Source organism: Jatropha curcas, chromosome 10, assembly GCF_041381405.1.
Source record: "Jatropha curcas cultivar XTBG-Jc1 chromosome 10, XTBG_Jcur_1.0, whole genome shotgun sequence".
Taxonomy (NCBI): domain Eukaryota; kingdom Viridiplantae; phylum Streptophyta; class Magnoliopsida; order Malpighiales; family Euphorbiaceae; genus Jatropha; species Jatropha curcas.
In genome coordinates, this window is record NC_143160.1 from 12029928 (window position 1) to 12045560 (window position 15633).

General features: G+C 33.8%; 2 protein-coding genes across 3 annotated transcripts; one reads left to right on the forward strand and one right to left on the reverse strand.

The window, feature by feature from the left end:
* The first annotated feature begins 4558 nt into the window (after positions 1-4558).
* LOC149493102 (uncharacterized) lies at positions 4559-5536 on the forward strand. Its single transcript, XM_089726884.1, has one exon. The coding sequence runs from the start codon at positions 4559-4561 to the stop codon at positions 5534-5536; it is 978 nt and encodes a 325-aa protein (XP_089583010.1).
* Positions 5537-10665: 5129 nt separating this feature from the next.
* LOC105637129 (dihydroceramide fatty acyl 2-hydroxylase FAH1) lies at positions 10666-13002 on the reverse strand. Of its 2 annotated transcripts, none has more exons than XM_012220538.4 (7): positions 12899-13002; positions 12756-12809; positions 12109-12201; positions 11647-11843; positions 11395-11500; positions 11123-11269; positions 10666-11008 (listed from the first exon to the last, which is right to left on the reverse strand). In XM_012220538.4, the coding sequence occupies exons 2-7, from the start codon at positions 12804-12806 to the stop codon at positions 10889-10891; spliced, it is 714 nt and encodes a 237-aa protein (XP_012075928.1). In that variant the 5' UTR covers positions 12807-12809; positions 12899-13002; the 3' UTR covers positions 10666-10888. The 2 variants fall into 2 exon arrangements, with proteins under 2 accessions (XP_012075928.1, XP_012075927.1); XM_012220537.4 differs by having other exon boundaries at positions 12890-12996.
* Between the last annotated feature and the right edge of the window lie 2631 nt (positions 13003-15633).

Genomic DNA, 15633 nt, shown 5'->3' on the forward strand with positions numbered 1-15633 from the left:
CGCGCGAGACTAATTTCACATTATCCTCTCTCTCTCTCTCTCTCTCTCTCTCTCTCTCCCTGAACTTTCTCTAACACTGGTTGCTTCACGTCAAGTTTGCGCCACTGCCGCTATTTATTACTACTGTTGCTTTAGGTTTCAGGTTGGTTCTCTCCCTGAACTTTCTTCGACACTGGTTGCTTCACGTCCGGTTTGCGCCACTGCCACCATCTCCTACTGTCGCCGCTTCAGGTTTCATGTTGGTTTTCTTCTTTTTTTTTTTTTTTTTTCAATTCAATGTCAGTTAGTTTAATTTTTTATTTCTTTTATTTTTTGGTTTCTAATTATAATGTAGGGTTATGTTGTTTAATCATTTATGTTTAATTTTTTATTTTGTGCAAATTGGGTTTTTTTGTGTTAGTTTTCGTTTATGTGTTTGGTTTTGATTTTAAGTTTATATATATTTTGATTAATGTTGTGTTTAGTTGTGTGTTATTGTTGTTGTTGGTTTTTGTGTTAATTAGGTTTTAGGGTTAGGTTTGTTTTGTTAATTAGTTTGTAGGTTTGTTATTTTTGTTGGTTTATTAAACTTTTTAGGTTTGTTTGTTAATTAGTTTGTAGGTTTGTTAATTTTGTTAGTTTGTTATATTTGTTAGGTTTCTTTTATTAATTAGTTTTGGTAATTAGTTTGTTAATTAGTGTGTATGTTTGTTAATTTTGTTAGTTCATGTTGGTAATTAGTTTATTTCTTAATTATTTTGTTAATTAGGTTTGTTTTGTTAATTAGTTTGATAATTGATTTGTTTATTTTTGTAATTTTTTTAATTGATATTGCTAATTAATTTGTTATTTAGTCAGCATAATTAACTTAATTACTTTACTTTACTAATTAGTTTTGTTGATATGGAAATTTTTTTTAATTTTTCGTTAAATGCTTGGTGTGTGACATGTTAGCCTTCTTAAAAAATTTTGTTTAAAAATTTGTAGATTTTTTTTTGGCAAATTTTTTTAGCAATTGCAACTCTGGTCTACAAATTCTCTCTCCATGTAATTATATGTTTAAGTGGTATGTAGCTTTTTAATTAGGAATAGTAATGCTAATAATATTACAAATTAGGAAAATTATAAAAGAAACATAGAATAAGCATAATTATTAAGGCATATATAAAGCATAAAACTTAATAAGTCATAATTATTAAAGCATAATACTTAATAAAGCATAATTATTCAAGCATAAAACTTCATAAAAAAAAGTACACAAAAGTTAAAATAAGTAAATAAAGTCAAATATAGGTTAATTAAAGTATGAGCATAATTAGTATAAAAGATTATTGCATAAGAGTTAAATTTAATCATATATGACCATAATATGGTAAAAAAATAAAGAATAAAACTTAATAATAGAAGAAAAAAAGCATAAGCATGATTATGTAATATGCTAAAAAATGAAGTGTAAAAGTTGCTTAATAACATTCAGCTAAGTATATATCTGTTGCATTAAAGAATGAAGCATAAAATTTAAATCTATATATGTACTTAATTCCTATATTTAATACTTCTTATTAATTGATAGTGTATGGTTTAGTATTTTAAATTTTGTATATGTTTTGATTATGCGTTGAGTTAAACTTGTTGATTGAAATTTATTGGATATTATGTATTGGTGGATGAATTGTGTTGATTGAGGCCTATACAGTGATCGTTGATGTGGGTATTGACTTATAGAAGTGTTTTCTTTTGTTGGTATGTATGTGACCAATTTATGGATGAAATATGTTGATTGGTGACCTAATAATGGCCGTTATTGTGGAGTAATAGTGTTGAATATTAGAAGTATTTATCTTTTGTGTATCAAAAAGTTGGTTTATTAGTTTTTAAAGGGAGATGCTGATGATTTTTTATCGTGAAATTTAAGAAATGAACCATAATCAACCTAACTAAGATCGATATGCTAAGTCAATCTTAATTGCACATTTGGTGTCTTTCTCAATCCGGATGCAAGAAAAGACATTGCATTGTCCAAGTTGAACAGTTTAGGAATGTCTTTTAGTACAAAATGCATAAACATATACAATAATTACTTAAGCATCTTTTGGCTTATTTCAGTTGTATCTCCTTGTTATGTTCTCTGCATGCACAATGGAATGTGAATGTTTCACATTGTGCAAATGGAGAACTGGGTGGGATGTTGCCAAAATTTCATTAAATGATGATTGTGATGTTGTTGGTTTGTGCCATATACTTATAAGACATTTCTAATGTGCTAGGTTCCCACCCAAATTTCAAGATGCAGAAGTGAAATTTTGTCATAATTAAATTCAAAATACACTACTATTTTAAAATGAGAATCTAGTTAATGATAACTAAACAGGACAAATATTTACGGATCAGATATGGATGTACCAAAGGTACGAGACGAACAGATTATTAAGGAAAGAATTTGAGGAGGATCTGGAATCCCTTATTCAATTTGCAATCGTTAATCTACATTATATAGATGGAGGGAAGATAAGGTGTCCAAATACTCGATTTACTTTGTTAATGGATGTAAGTGTCATACCGAGCATTATGGGTCAACTAGAAAAACATTAAATAGTGGAATATGTGTAAAAGGATCAAACTACAATGACCAGTCAATTGATTTTCATAGGAGGTTGCTCGAGGTTTCGGAGTTGGAATATCCAACTATGCCCATAAAACGGACAATATTATTTAATTGTGAATGGTTCGATCCAACGCCTAACTTGAGATTAATGAAGGTTCATCCAAAATGTAACATAATAGAAGTTAATAATAGAAAAAAATACACAAAACATGAACTATTCTTTTTGGAAATGTAAGCAGCTCAGGTCTACCATGTCCATATCCATTAATGAAGCGAGATCGATTGGATTGGATGGCGGTGTGTAAGATCAAAGTTAGATCAATTATAGAAGAAGTCCAACAACCTGCCTTAACCTGAATGTCTGAGCCATTTCAAGTCGATGAGGTTGAATTACCAGTAGAAATAGTTAAAGATTTAACAAAAAAGTCGATGAGGTTGATATTGGTATGTCGGATGAAGATAATAAAGCAGAGCGCCAAGTCGTAGGTACTTCAAAAAAAGAAGAAGACAAGAAGAATGGAACTGAGAACATTAAAATAGTTAGTAAACCTAAATTCAGAAAATGAAATTATGTTCACCTTAAAGTAGTTAATTTCTATTCAGCTTCGGTTGCCAAGGTTAGCATTTAGAGAACGAAATTCTATTGCTCTAAAAATGCTTCAGCTGAGTTAATGGGCACTCTGAGTTGTGCAAGTGGTTTTGAGCATGTTGCTAACTTGGGTTGCTATCTGGGGGTTCCTAATCCATGGTCGGGTAAATAAATCTATGTATCAATTTCTTATTGATAAGGTTCACACTAGATTGAGTAGATGGAAGGCTTCCAAATTAAGTTTTGCTGGTCGACATACTTTAGTTCAGTCCGTTCTCTTTGCTTTACCTTCTTACGTGATGTCATTGGCTGATTTGCCTATCTCTATTTGTTATGATCTGGATGCTTTAGCTAGATGATTTTTATGGGAGGAGATAACTAGTGTTACTTAAATCGCAGTACGCCATGATACACGGTACGGGTATAGTTATAATTACAGCTACAGATTACGAGACTTTTCAAATTTGTGATAAGTGGTATGGATACATAAGACCATAAAAAATTTTATTAAATTCACTTCGAATTATATGCATGATAAATAATATAATTAAAAGCAATTATTTAAAAACCTATTAAATATGCTGAGTGACTAACTAATATAATCAAAAGTTATATGCATGATAAATAATATAATTAAAAGCAATTATTTAAAAACCTATTAAATATGCTGAGTGACTAACTAATATAATCAAAAGTCCAAAATTTAGAGGTATTTAATTAGAATTTTGACCCTAAGTATCCTCTATTCACTAATTTTGCTGTTTTGGTACGCATTTATATCGCGATTGGGTACGGAGTTTCGGAAACGCAGTAAGTGGGGCAAACCACGGATTCAAGTAACACCGGAGATGACAATATGCGGAAGATTCACTTAGTAAACTGGGAGATGGTGTGTTAAAGATCAATATTAGCTCAATTGTTGAAATTCAAAGTTAGGTCAAAGTTAGGACACCAAATTAATTTGATGTCATTGCCTACATCATTTTAGTTAGGTGAAAATTAGGTAGTATTTCTTTAATCTCAATGGTCTAGATTAGTTTGTGTTTATTTTAATGAATGGTGTAGATTGATTCTTGTAATCTATAAATACCCCCCTTGTATTTGAGTTTTATTATCCAAGGATCAAAGCTTAAATAAAAGCGTTTTGAAAGCTTTCTTAAGTGTTCTTCTTCTTTGCAATTTTGTTAGATAGTTCTTAAGAGTGTTTTTCTTCTTCTTGATAAATTAGAGTTTTATTATTCTAATTTATTCAACATTTGGTATCAGAGCCTAGGTTCAAGTTAAATACACGGATAATTTTAAGTAGGCACTGTGGTTGCAGCTTAGACTGATCTTCCACATCTGAAAGAAATTTTCTTGGTATTTTATTTGACTTAAGGCAAAAGATGGGTGATCTTCATGTCAGTGGAGGAATCAAGAAGCTCAACAACCAAAACTACAACAAGTGGGCAACATGTATGGAGTCTTACCTACAAGGTCAAGACTTGTGGGAAGTCGTCGGTGGTAGTGAAGTTACACAACCGGCAGTAGAAGATGCCAACGGCGTCTTACGGAAGTGGAAAATTAAAGCAGGCAAAGCAATGTTTGCTTTAAAGACCACAATAGAAGAAGAAATGTTGGAGCACATTCGGGATGCCAAAACACCGAAAGAAGCGTGGGACACGTTTGCTACACTCTTTTCAAAGAAGAACGATACAAAATTGCAACTTTTGGAGAATGAACTTCTATCAATGGCGCAACGTGATATGACGGTTGCCCAATACTTTCACAAGGTGAAGACGATATGTCGCGAAATTTCAGAATTAGATCCGACAGCTGCTATTGGGGAAGCTAGGATAAAAAGAATAATTATCCATGGCTTGAGACCCGAATACCGAGGCTTTGTTGCTGCAGTACAAGGATGGCCGACACAACCATCTCTTGTTGAGTTTGAAAATTTGTTGGCCGGTCAAGAAGCTATGGCTAAACAAATGGGAGGAGTCTCGCTAAGGGGTGAAGAGGAAGCGCTCTACACCAACCAAAGTAGAGGTGGTTCAAAACAATACAACAAAGGTGGATCTAAAAAGGGTGGTGACAAGATGAAAAATCACCAAGGAAAAGGAGGCTCTCGTCCAGGGGGAGCTTCGAAGAATCGCGGCAGTAGTAGAAAGTTTGATGGCGAGTGTTACAATTGCGGGAAGATGGGCCATATGGCAAAAGATTGTTGGTCCAAGAAAAAGTCCGCTGAAAGTAATGCTGCTACTTCCAGTTCTAAGGAGAATATCGAAGACGATTGGGATGCCGAAGCATCGTTTGCTATGGAGGAAGAAGAATTAGCTCTTACGGTAACAACAGCAAAACGAATAGACTATAAGAATGATTAGATTGTAGACTCGGGTTGCTCAAATCACATGACGGGTGATAAACAGAAGCTGCAAGACCTATCTGAGTATAAGGGAAATCGTGTTGTGATAACGGCTGATAACTCAAGGTTACCAATAGCTCACATTGGTAAAGCTATTATTACACCTCAATATAATCCCAATCAAGTTCCACTCGAAGATGTCTATCATGTTCAGGGAATGAAGAAAAATTTGCTATCCGTGGCTCAATTGACATCATCAGGCCACTATGTCTTGTTCGGTCCTCAAGATGTAAAGGTATATCGTTATCTTAAAATCTTAGAAAAACCGATAATGGAGGGGCAACGATTGGAGTCGGTCTATGTGATGTCAGCAGAGTCTGCATATGTAGACAAGACAAGGAAAAATGAGACAGCAGATCTATGGCACATGCGATTAGGGCATGTTAGCTATTCCAAGCTAAGTATGATGGTGAAGAAGTCGATGCTTGAAGGACTTCCTCAACTTGATGTGAGAATGGATACAGTCTGCGCAGGATGTCAATATGGTAAAGCACATCAACTGCCATATGAGGAGTCAAAGTTCAAAGCAAAGAAACCATTAGAGTTAATTCACTCTGATGTGTTTGGACCTGTTAGACAAACATCAATTGGCGGAATGCGGTATATGGTGACGTTCATTGACGATTTCTCTAGATACGTATGGGTTTTCTTCATGAAAGACAAATCTGAAGCATTCTCAAAGTTCAAAGAGTTCAAAGAGATAATTGAAGGAGAAGTGGAGCAAAAGATTCGTTGCTTGCGCACAGACAATGGGGGAGAATATAGCTCAGGAGAGTTCTCTCAATTTCTACGGGCATGTCAAATACGTCATCAGTACACTTGTGCCAACACGCCACAACAAAATGGTGTAGCTGAGAGAAAGAACCGGCATCTTGCAGAAATTTGCCGGAGCATGTTACATGCGAAAAACGTACCTGGAAGATTTTGGGCCGAAGCTATGAGAACTGCAGCTCATGTCATCAATAAACTTCCTCAACAAAGGTTGGATTTTGTTTCACCCTTTGAGAAATTGTGGAAAAAGAAACCTACAGTTAGCTATCTTCGAGTATTTGGCTGTGTATGCTATGTATTTGTTCCTGACAATCTACGTAGCAAGATCGATAAGAAAGCAATCAGATGTATCTTTGTGGGATACGATAACCAGAGAAAGGGGTGGAAATGTTGTGATCCAACAAGTGGAAGGTGCTACACATCACGAGATGTGGTGTTCGATGAAGCATCCTCATGATGGACCTCAGAAAAGGGAGTATTGCCAGACTCAAAAGAATTTCAAGACAAGCTGCAACAGAATATGGGGGAGCATACTGTCCAAATTCAATCAAGTCCAGAAAAAGTTGAAGATCCATGGAAGAATGATGATGAACAAACAGTAAGCCAGAATCCTTGGCAAACTGGGGTATATCAACAACCAGATGAAGAAGATGGGTCCAGTGAACCGGAAGAATCAACTCCACAATCTCAACTCCGAAGATCAACAAGAACTAGAAAGCCAAATCCCAAATACGCCAATGCAGCTATAATTAAAGAAGAAGCTGTAACAGAACCTGAGACGTTTGAAGAAGCATCGCAGAGTTCAGATTGGATGACAGCTATGAAAGAAGAAATTACTGCACTTGAGCAAAATCAAACTTGGAAACTTATACCAAAGCCAAGAGATGTGAAACCCATATCCTGTAAGTGGGTTTACAAGATAAAGCGTCGTCCAGATGGGTCAATCGAGAGGTACAAGGCACGATTGGTAGCGCGTGGTTTCTCTCAACAATATGGACTAGACTATGATGAAACGTTTAGTCCAGTGGCGAAACTTACAACAGTACGAGTCCTACTTGCACTGGCGGCCAACAAAGATTGGAGTTTATGGCAGATGGATGTTAAAAATGCTTTTCTTCATGGAGAGCTGGATCGGGAGATCTATATGGTTCAACCAATGGGTTTCCAGAGTCAAGATCATCATGAATATGTGTGTAAGCTACAGAAAGCACTCTATGGATTAAAACAAGCTCCCAGGGCATGGTATGGTAAGATTGCTGAATTTCTAACTCAAAGTGGTTATTCAGTAACACCTGCAGATTCTAGCTTATTTGTCAAAGCCAATGGAGGAAAACTAGCTATCGTACTAGTGTATGTGGATGATTTGATCATAACCGGTGATGATGAGGCAGAAGTTCTTCAGACAAAGGAGAATTTATCAGTCCGTTTCCAAATGAAGGAACTTGGACAACTCAAGCACTTCCTTGGTCTAGAGATTGATCGTTCACAAGAAGGGATATTTCTTTGTCAGCAAAAATATTCCAAAGATTTATTGAAGAGGTTTGGAATGCTCGAGTGCAAGCCAATTTCGACGCCGATGGAACCAAATGCCAAAATGTGTACACATGAAGGAAAAGATTTGGAAGATGCGACGATGTATCGACAATTGGTAGGTAGTTTGATCTACTTAACCCTGACTCGACCTGACATTTCTTATGCAGTTGGCGTGATGAGTCGATACATGCAAAATCCAAAGAAGCATCATTTGGAAGTAGTTCGACGAATACTAAGATATGTGAAGAGTACAATTGACTATGGTCTTTTGTACAAGAAAGGTAAAGATTGCAAACTAGTTGGTTACTGTGATGCTGACTATGCGGGAGATCATGATACCAGGAGATCAACAACTGGGTATTTGTTTAAGCTTGGTTCTGGAACGATTTCTTGGTGTAGTAAGAGACAGCCGACGGTATCATTGTCAACCACAGAAGCTGAGTATCGAGCAGCAGCAATGGCAGCTCAAGAAAGCACCTGGCTGATACAACTGATGAATGATCTACATCAACCAGTAGATTATGCAGTTCCGTTGTACTGTGATAACCAATCAGCAATTCGTCTAGCGGAAAATCCAGTTTTTCATGCTAGAACTAAACATGTGGAAGTACATTATCACTTTGTTAGAGAGAAAGTTCTGCAAGAAGAAATTGAGATGAGGCAAGTCAAAATAGATAAGCAAATTGCGGACTTGCTTACAAAAAGCTTGAATGTTGGAAAGTTTGAACATTTCCGCTGTCAACTTGACGTAATTCAAAGAATGGGGGGCTAACATTGAGGGGGAGTGTTAAAGATCAATATTAGCCCAATTGTTGAAATTCAAAGTTAGGTCAAAGTTAGGACACCAAATTAATTTGATGTCATTGCCTACATCATTTTAGTTAGGTGAAAATTAGGTAGTATTTCTTTAATCTCAATGGTCTAGATTAGTTTGTGTTTATTTTAATGAATGGTGTAGATTGATTCTTGTAATCTATAAATACCCCCCTTGTATTTGAGTTTTATTATCCAAGGATCAAAGCTTAAATAAAAGCGTTTTGAAAGCTTTCTTAAGTGTTCTTCTTCTTTGCAATTTTGTTAGATAGTTCTTAAGAGTGTTTTTCTTCTTCTTGATAAATTAGAGTTTTATTATTCTAATTTATTCAACATGGTGTGTCGGCCAAAATCCAAAGGAGGCATTAGTTTACGTCAGGTTGTAGTTGTAAACAAGGCTTTTTTGCTAAAATTGGCTTGGCTTATGCAAAAAGATTTTAATTCTTTATGGGGTCGGGTTCGGGTTCTTTAGCTAAATATTTGAAAGGAGATTTTGTTGATTGGAAAGAAGCTAAAGGCGTCGGTGGTTCGTCCGTATGGCGCAGTATCGTTTCTATTTTCCTTTTTTAAATTCAGCTTTGGGTTGGTCTGTGGGTACGGGTTCCAGGGTGAGATTTTTGCTTGATCATTGGCTTCTAGATGTTGGTCCCCTTATTAATGAAGCTTGGGTTGATATTGATGCGTCCCAACAGCATCTGTTCATCAATGAAATTTGTACTAATGGGACGTGGGAGTTGAATGGCTTCATACGATTTTGCCTGAGGAAATCATCAAGAAAATCATAGCTATATGTCTCCTCATGGAATTGAGGATGACGTTATTTGGAGTTCCACAATTCTGGTAAATTCACCATATCCTCGGCTGTTGACTTGCTTATGGAGGAAGATGATGTTCATGGCTCAAGGCCAGATTTAAATTGGGATAGCATGGGGAAGTGGCGTGGCCCCCAACAAGTTCAAACTACCCTATGGTTGGCAGGCCATGGTCGGTTGTTTTCCTATGTTCAACGTAAGCGACGTAAGCTTTGTGATGGGGAGTGTTATGGTCTTTTGTAAACGGAGTCCTAGAACCATTCTCCATGCTTTGCATGACTGTCCTATGGTTCATGAAGTCTGGAAAACTCTCGTTCCTCGGCCATTGCAGGACCTTTTTTTTGCTTTTGATCTTTGTTCTTGGCATAATGCCAACTTGGCTTCTCGGTTGGCTATTGACAGAAACATTCCTTGGTCTATTGTCTTCGAGTTGACGGTTTGGCAAGCCCGGAATCACAGGAATGCTGTTTTTTTTTTTTAATTCCTCGGACAAGGTTTTATTCTTTTTCTGTTCATGCTATTCTTTCTTTGGCTTGCTCGGTGTAGATAGCAAATAAAGAACAAATTTGTCTCCTTAATGCTCCTTCACACCATGATGTTGTTTCTGGGGTTAAACCTCTGCATGGGTGGGTCAAGGTCAATGTAGATGGTGCTGTGAGTTTCAATTCCAACCGAAGTGCTGTTGGTGTCCTCATAAGAGATGACATGGGTTTCTGGAGAGGGGGCTTTTTGCTGCTATTGGGTTCTGTGCTTCTCTTATGGCTGGGTTATAGGCTATTTGGTATGGTCTTCATCTAGCTTGCACCAATGGCTATCGCAAGGACCAGTTGACGTCGAATTCCAAGTTAGTTGTGGATATTGTAACTAATAGTCGTCCTTGGAATGGTATCTTTCAGTCTATAGTTTGGAACATCAAGCAGTTTTTGGCTCAGGATTGGGATATTCATGTTTCACACTCCATTTATGAGACCAATAATTGTGCTGACTGGTTACCCAAATTTGGTTTAGAAAGGCATTCCCTTTATTCTTTGTCTAGGTTACCGGACTTCCTTGTTTGTTTGGTGACTACTGAGCAACAAAGTGTTACTACCTCTTTTCTGTAATTTTTCTTAAGTTTTGCTTCCTTCTATAAAAAAATAAATAAATAAATAAATTCATCTATTCAAATAAGTTTTAATACCATAAACTCGAAACACACAAGCTCATAATGATATTACAGCATAAAAAGGAAATTAAATATTTAATATTTAAACTAAATAATACATATATTTGTCTAGATCGGTTCTTCAACATACAAGAGCTTATTCATTGATAATGAAGACAAGCAAATGATCCCCAAAGAAAACTATTTGTAAAATTAATTGATGCCATCTCCAATAACATTATTCTTTCTTTTCAATCACTTGAATTGGAGGAAGTGTTCCAAATACAATGTCCCACAGAGTTGAAGTAATTCCAAACCCAACATCTTGGACCTTGAAGTGATGACTTAAATGGTATTTCTGCCAAATAGAAGCAACTAATTAACCACAAACAAGATATATATTGCTCCTAACAATTATTTAAATTCAAGAAATATATTTCTAAAATTAGTATATTTTCCAAGAAAATATTACCTTGAGACTTTTAGACAGTAAAGTTGAGGGTTGACCATGATGTAAATAGTAGTGAGTCAAGTCATAGATCACATAACCCAGCAAAGTACCTCCAAATACAGCAGGAGCAGTTGAGGGGGTGCCCACAAAATGAAACAAGTGCCAGAACTACATGCAGGAACATAAATTTAGTAACTAAATTTCAATAAATTTTGTTATCAACTATAATACAAAGAGAGTGAGAAAAATGAATATATATATATTTATATATATATATATATAGAAATGCATACCAGCAGAGAGAAAAGAGCGGTTGCTAAAGGAGGCATGACAAGCCGAAAACGATCCATCGGAAACTTATGATGCAACCCATGAAGAAGATAGTGTATGGTGTTTCCCCTAAATTAACCAAACCCATTTTAGTTCATCCAAACTCAGTATCTTATATTTATACTGTGGAGTTTTTCTTTTCTTTTTCTTTTCCTTTCTTTTCTCTTCTTTAAACAGTTATGCATTACTCATATTAAGAAATAAGAGAAACTTACCAGTAAGTCTTAGTTTTGAAGTGGAAAAGGAAGCGGTGCAAAAGGTATTCGAGAAATGTCCAAACAAAAATCCCAAAAACCACCATTAAAGCTACATTAGAAGATGAATGGCCCATTCTTATAGAAATGGAAATGCACCAACATGCCATTGGTATCCAAATTACTGGAACTACCCACCAAACTGACCGAGTCACCCACTGTATGTTCTCAAACAAAAAAAGAAAAAACAAAAGTTAATCATTTTTTTTTTTTTAACGGGCTCGACTAATCTGGATCCATGCTCAGCAGACCTAAAAGGGCCAAAGTGCTTTTCGCCCAAATATTAAAATGAATTCTATATCCAGAGCTTAAACTCAAAATCTCTGATCAAGGAGAAGAGATCTTTGTCATTTCATCTCATACAGGGTAGATGAAATTAATTGTTAATTATCAAAAAGAAATATGATTTATATATAACATTACCTCCAAAATCTCACTCTGGAAAAACCGAGGGCTTTCCTTTGTTATAATAGGCTGGTGAACCCATCCATCATAATGTTCTCCAAGGTAACCAACCTGTCATATATACATTTCAAAAGGTTAATTAATTAAAAAAAATTCATCATTTATATGTATAGTTAAAGCCAGTTAGCTATAAACTGAATGAAACGAAGTAAAGAATTAATTTAACTGACTCCAACTAGTTTAGAATTGAGGTTTAAATGTTGTTTCTAGTAATAAGTATATTAAATATTCAATCGCAACTCAATCAAGTTTAAGGAAATTTCTTGCCTACGCTCAGTGTATGAGTGATCTCATGTACTAAATCAATAAAAAAATGTTTTTAAAAAAAAAATATTATTATTTTATCTTTTTTCCGGTATATATTTAAAAATACCCTCATTTAAACCGAAATTAAACATTATTTGTGAACTCTTTAAATTTTTTAATTGGATCAAATTTAAACTTTCCATTGCATCAACAAGGTTCATTGCACACCCAAGAATAATAATTCTAAATGAAATGTATTTCCCCATAATAAAATTTGTGTTTCATGAAATTGAAATGTATTTATCAAATAACGATAAAATATTACATAAAACTATTACAAGTATTGGAACTTTAATTACCTGGAAGAGATGAGGCTTACAGAGATCAACAGTGAATCCCTTTGGACACATTTTCTGCAGGAAATTCAATTATTATAAATGAAATGATAATAATAATATAATTGAAAAGAAAATTGTTTTCCAAGTGAATTTACCATAACAACCTTTTTGGCAAATGCCCAAGCAGACAAAAGAAAAGAGAGGCAATCTATGAGGGATGTATATGCTGAGGTGGATAGGAGCAAAGGTATATATACTTAGAGGTAAGCAAACACTGCCTTTGTTTTTCAAGTGCATATATCATTTAAAACAATTATTAATATAGTGGAAAATATGTCCATTTGCTAAAAATAAAAAATGTGTTCAGAATATTTTCATGTCATTCATAGTTAAAGCACCGTTTGAAAGTTTGAAAAATATTTTAAACGAAATGCTTCCATGCAGAACTGGAAATTTGTGAGAATAGGTAATTATCACGTTTTGTGTGGCATGTGGACATACACATGTGTAAACTCTGTGGGAACTTAAGGAGGTTGGAGCCCGCCTAAGAAATTTAAAAAAAAAAAAAAAAAAAAAAAAAAAAAAAAAAAAAAAACCTTATGAAAATTACATTTTTATATTTCAAGATATAGAAAAATTATATATCTTTAACTACTAAAAGTTCAACAAATTTTGTTTGGTCCCTATAAAAAATTATCCTAGCTCCGCCTCCTGCATGTGTTATCTCTAGAGTAGGCATGACCATATTTCAAATCTACCGGTTTCGGTTTTGAAACTATCGGTTTCAATTATAAAAAAGTTAGAATTAGAACCAAACTATTTTTAGACAGTTTCTAAGATGGTTTTGGAATTGCCGGTTCTAGTTTTGAACCGAAATTAGATAATTATATTTCATACTTTTTAAAATGCTTTTTTAGTTTTGTAGTTTGAATAAATAATAATAATAATAATAGTAAATATTACTATTGAAAAAAACACACCAATATTTAATAAAATTATTAAAAGTTTCTTTAAAAAATTATAATAAAATAAAAAAATAAGTTGGAAGTTTCTTTAAGAACGTATTTTTCACGGTTTCAAATCAAAATCAGTAATTTTAAACCAAAATCGCCGATTTGGTTTCAAAAAATAAAGAATCGGAACCGAATCTTAAATGCGCAGTTTCGATTACAGTTTGAAACTAAAACCGTTGACAACGATTTAGTGCCGATTTTGACAAATTCAATTTTGATTTGGTTCTGATTTAAAATCGAACCTGGTCATTCATATTCGAGTGTAGGTAAATTTTATCATTTATTTTGTCCACTGAATTTTGGCATTCTGATTAAGGGCCTGTTTCGTTCAACGATTCATATCAGCTGATAGCTGATAGCAGTTGCTGGCAGCTGATTAGTATTTGTGTTTGGTAAAATATTGGTACTGATTTCTGTTAAAATATAAAATGACTATTAAGTGCATAATTGTTTTTTATATATATATATATATATATATATAATGATATTAAAACTATTAGTAACTATTTTTATGAAGTTAATAACATCCCAAATAATATAAATACAAATCAGCTACCAACTGATAGAAAAAAACTCTAAAATTTGATGATGGAAACAGCAGTTGATTGGAACATTTATATTTCAATAGAAAGAAATAAAGCAAACCTTACCTACCTATATATCAAAATTGTCTTTATTAGAATACATTAATAGTAAGAACTTTACTCACTTTTATATGAACTTATTTCAACCATGAAAATATGACTTGAACTAAATTTTGAGTCCAAATTTTCTAATTAAATCTAAATATATTTAATGGATATTATTCATTTGAATTAAAATTTACAAAGTAACTATTTTATTTTCAATTAATTATTTTATTGATGAACTATTCTTTCAAAAGAAAAAAAAGATTGTCAAAATTTAGAGAAAATTTTGATAAGTGCAATTGTATAAATCAACTTATTTATTTCAAATCATTTTAAAAAAACCCTTATTTTGATTTACTTCAAATTCAGTTTTATATTTTAAAAAATGGTAAACTGCTGTTTATTGTTTGGTTTTGAAATTCTTTTAAACCATCATAAACTGAAGCCATGTGTTAGGGTTATTAGTAATTAAATAAATGACTTGGACTTAATTGCAATTTATTATTTCACTTTTGTCTCTGATTGTAATTTTGGGACTGTTAAACTATGCTGAGTCAGTTATTATTGATTATGTGGCTATTTGTGTTGATGTGTAAGGCACGTGTGCATGAGCTGTAACCCTAATCTCTTTTGGGATATCAATGAATTACGATCTAAATTTCTTCTTCCTTCACTCCTAATTCTCTTTCTTGATCCCCTTTCTCTTTGTTCACTCAAAAACACTAATCCTCTGTAATGGTTAAATTCCTATGAACACAGAACCTGACACCATATTCGGCAATACTAATTTTGAAATCACAGTAGTTCGGTATTATTAATTGTTCTAATAGGTATTAACCGTTGTTGTAGATATCAGTTGTTAATTGATAAATATTAGCTATAAGTGATTAACTTAACTATTTCTATAATGGTCTACAGCAAAAAATTTTCGGTAATAATAATTGGTTCATTAGCTATTAAATATAAAATAATAATATTTCACGAAACGTTTCCTTAACCAGTAAGCATTAATATTTATAAATATTAGATTATAAAAAAAAAAATACAATTAAAAGAGAGTGCTTTCAACATTTAAAAGAAAAGGTTTAACAATTAGCTAGAACTAGATGGAGAAACCTTCGACGAGCCATAGCTTATGATAGAGGTGTCAAATGGCTATTCTGTTTTGTATTTGTAGCCGGCACAACTCATAGATGCAAATTTCATGCTGTTCTAGTCCATCGGACCTTACAGTGATGCTGCAATCTGTAGGAACAT

Coding starts and splice junctions, on each gene's coding strand:
- LOC105637129 (XM_012220537.4), bottom strand. Junction 11,844..12,108: donor TCCAGAGTGAGATTTTGGAG/GTAATGTTATAT, acceptor GAGAACATACAG/TGGGTGACTCGGTCAGTTTG. Junction 11,501..11,646: donor TTCAAAACTAAGACTTACTG/GTAAGTTTCTCT, acceptor TGGTTAATTTAG/GGGAAACACCATACACTATC.
- LOC149493102 (XM_089726884.1), top strand. CDS start 4,559: ATGGGTGATCTTCATGTCAGTGGAGGAATCAAGAAGCTCAACAACCAA.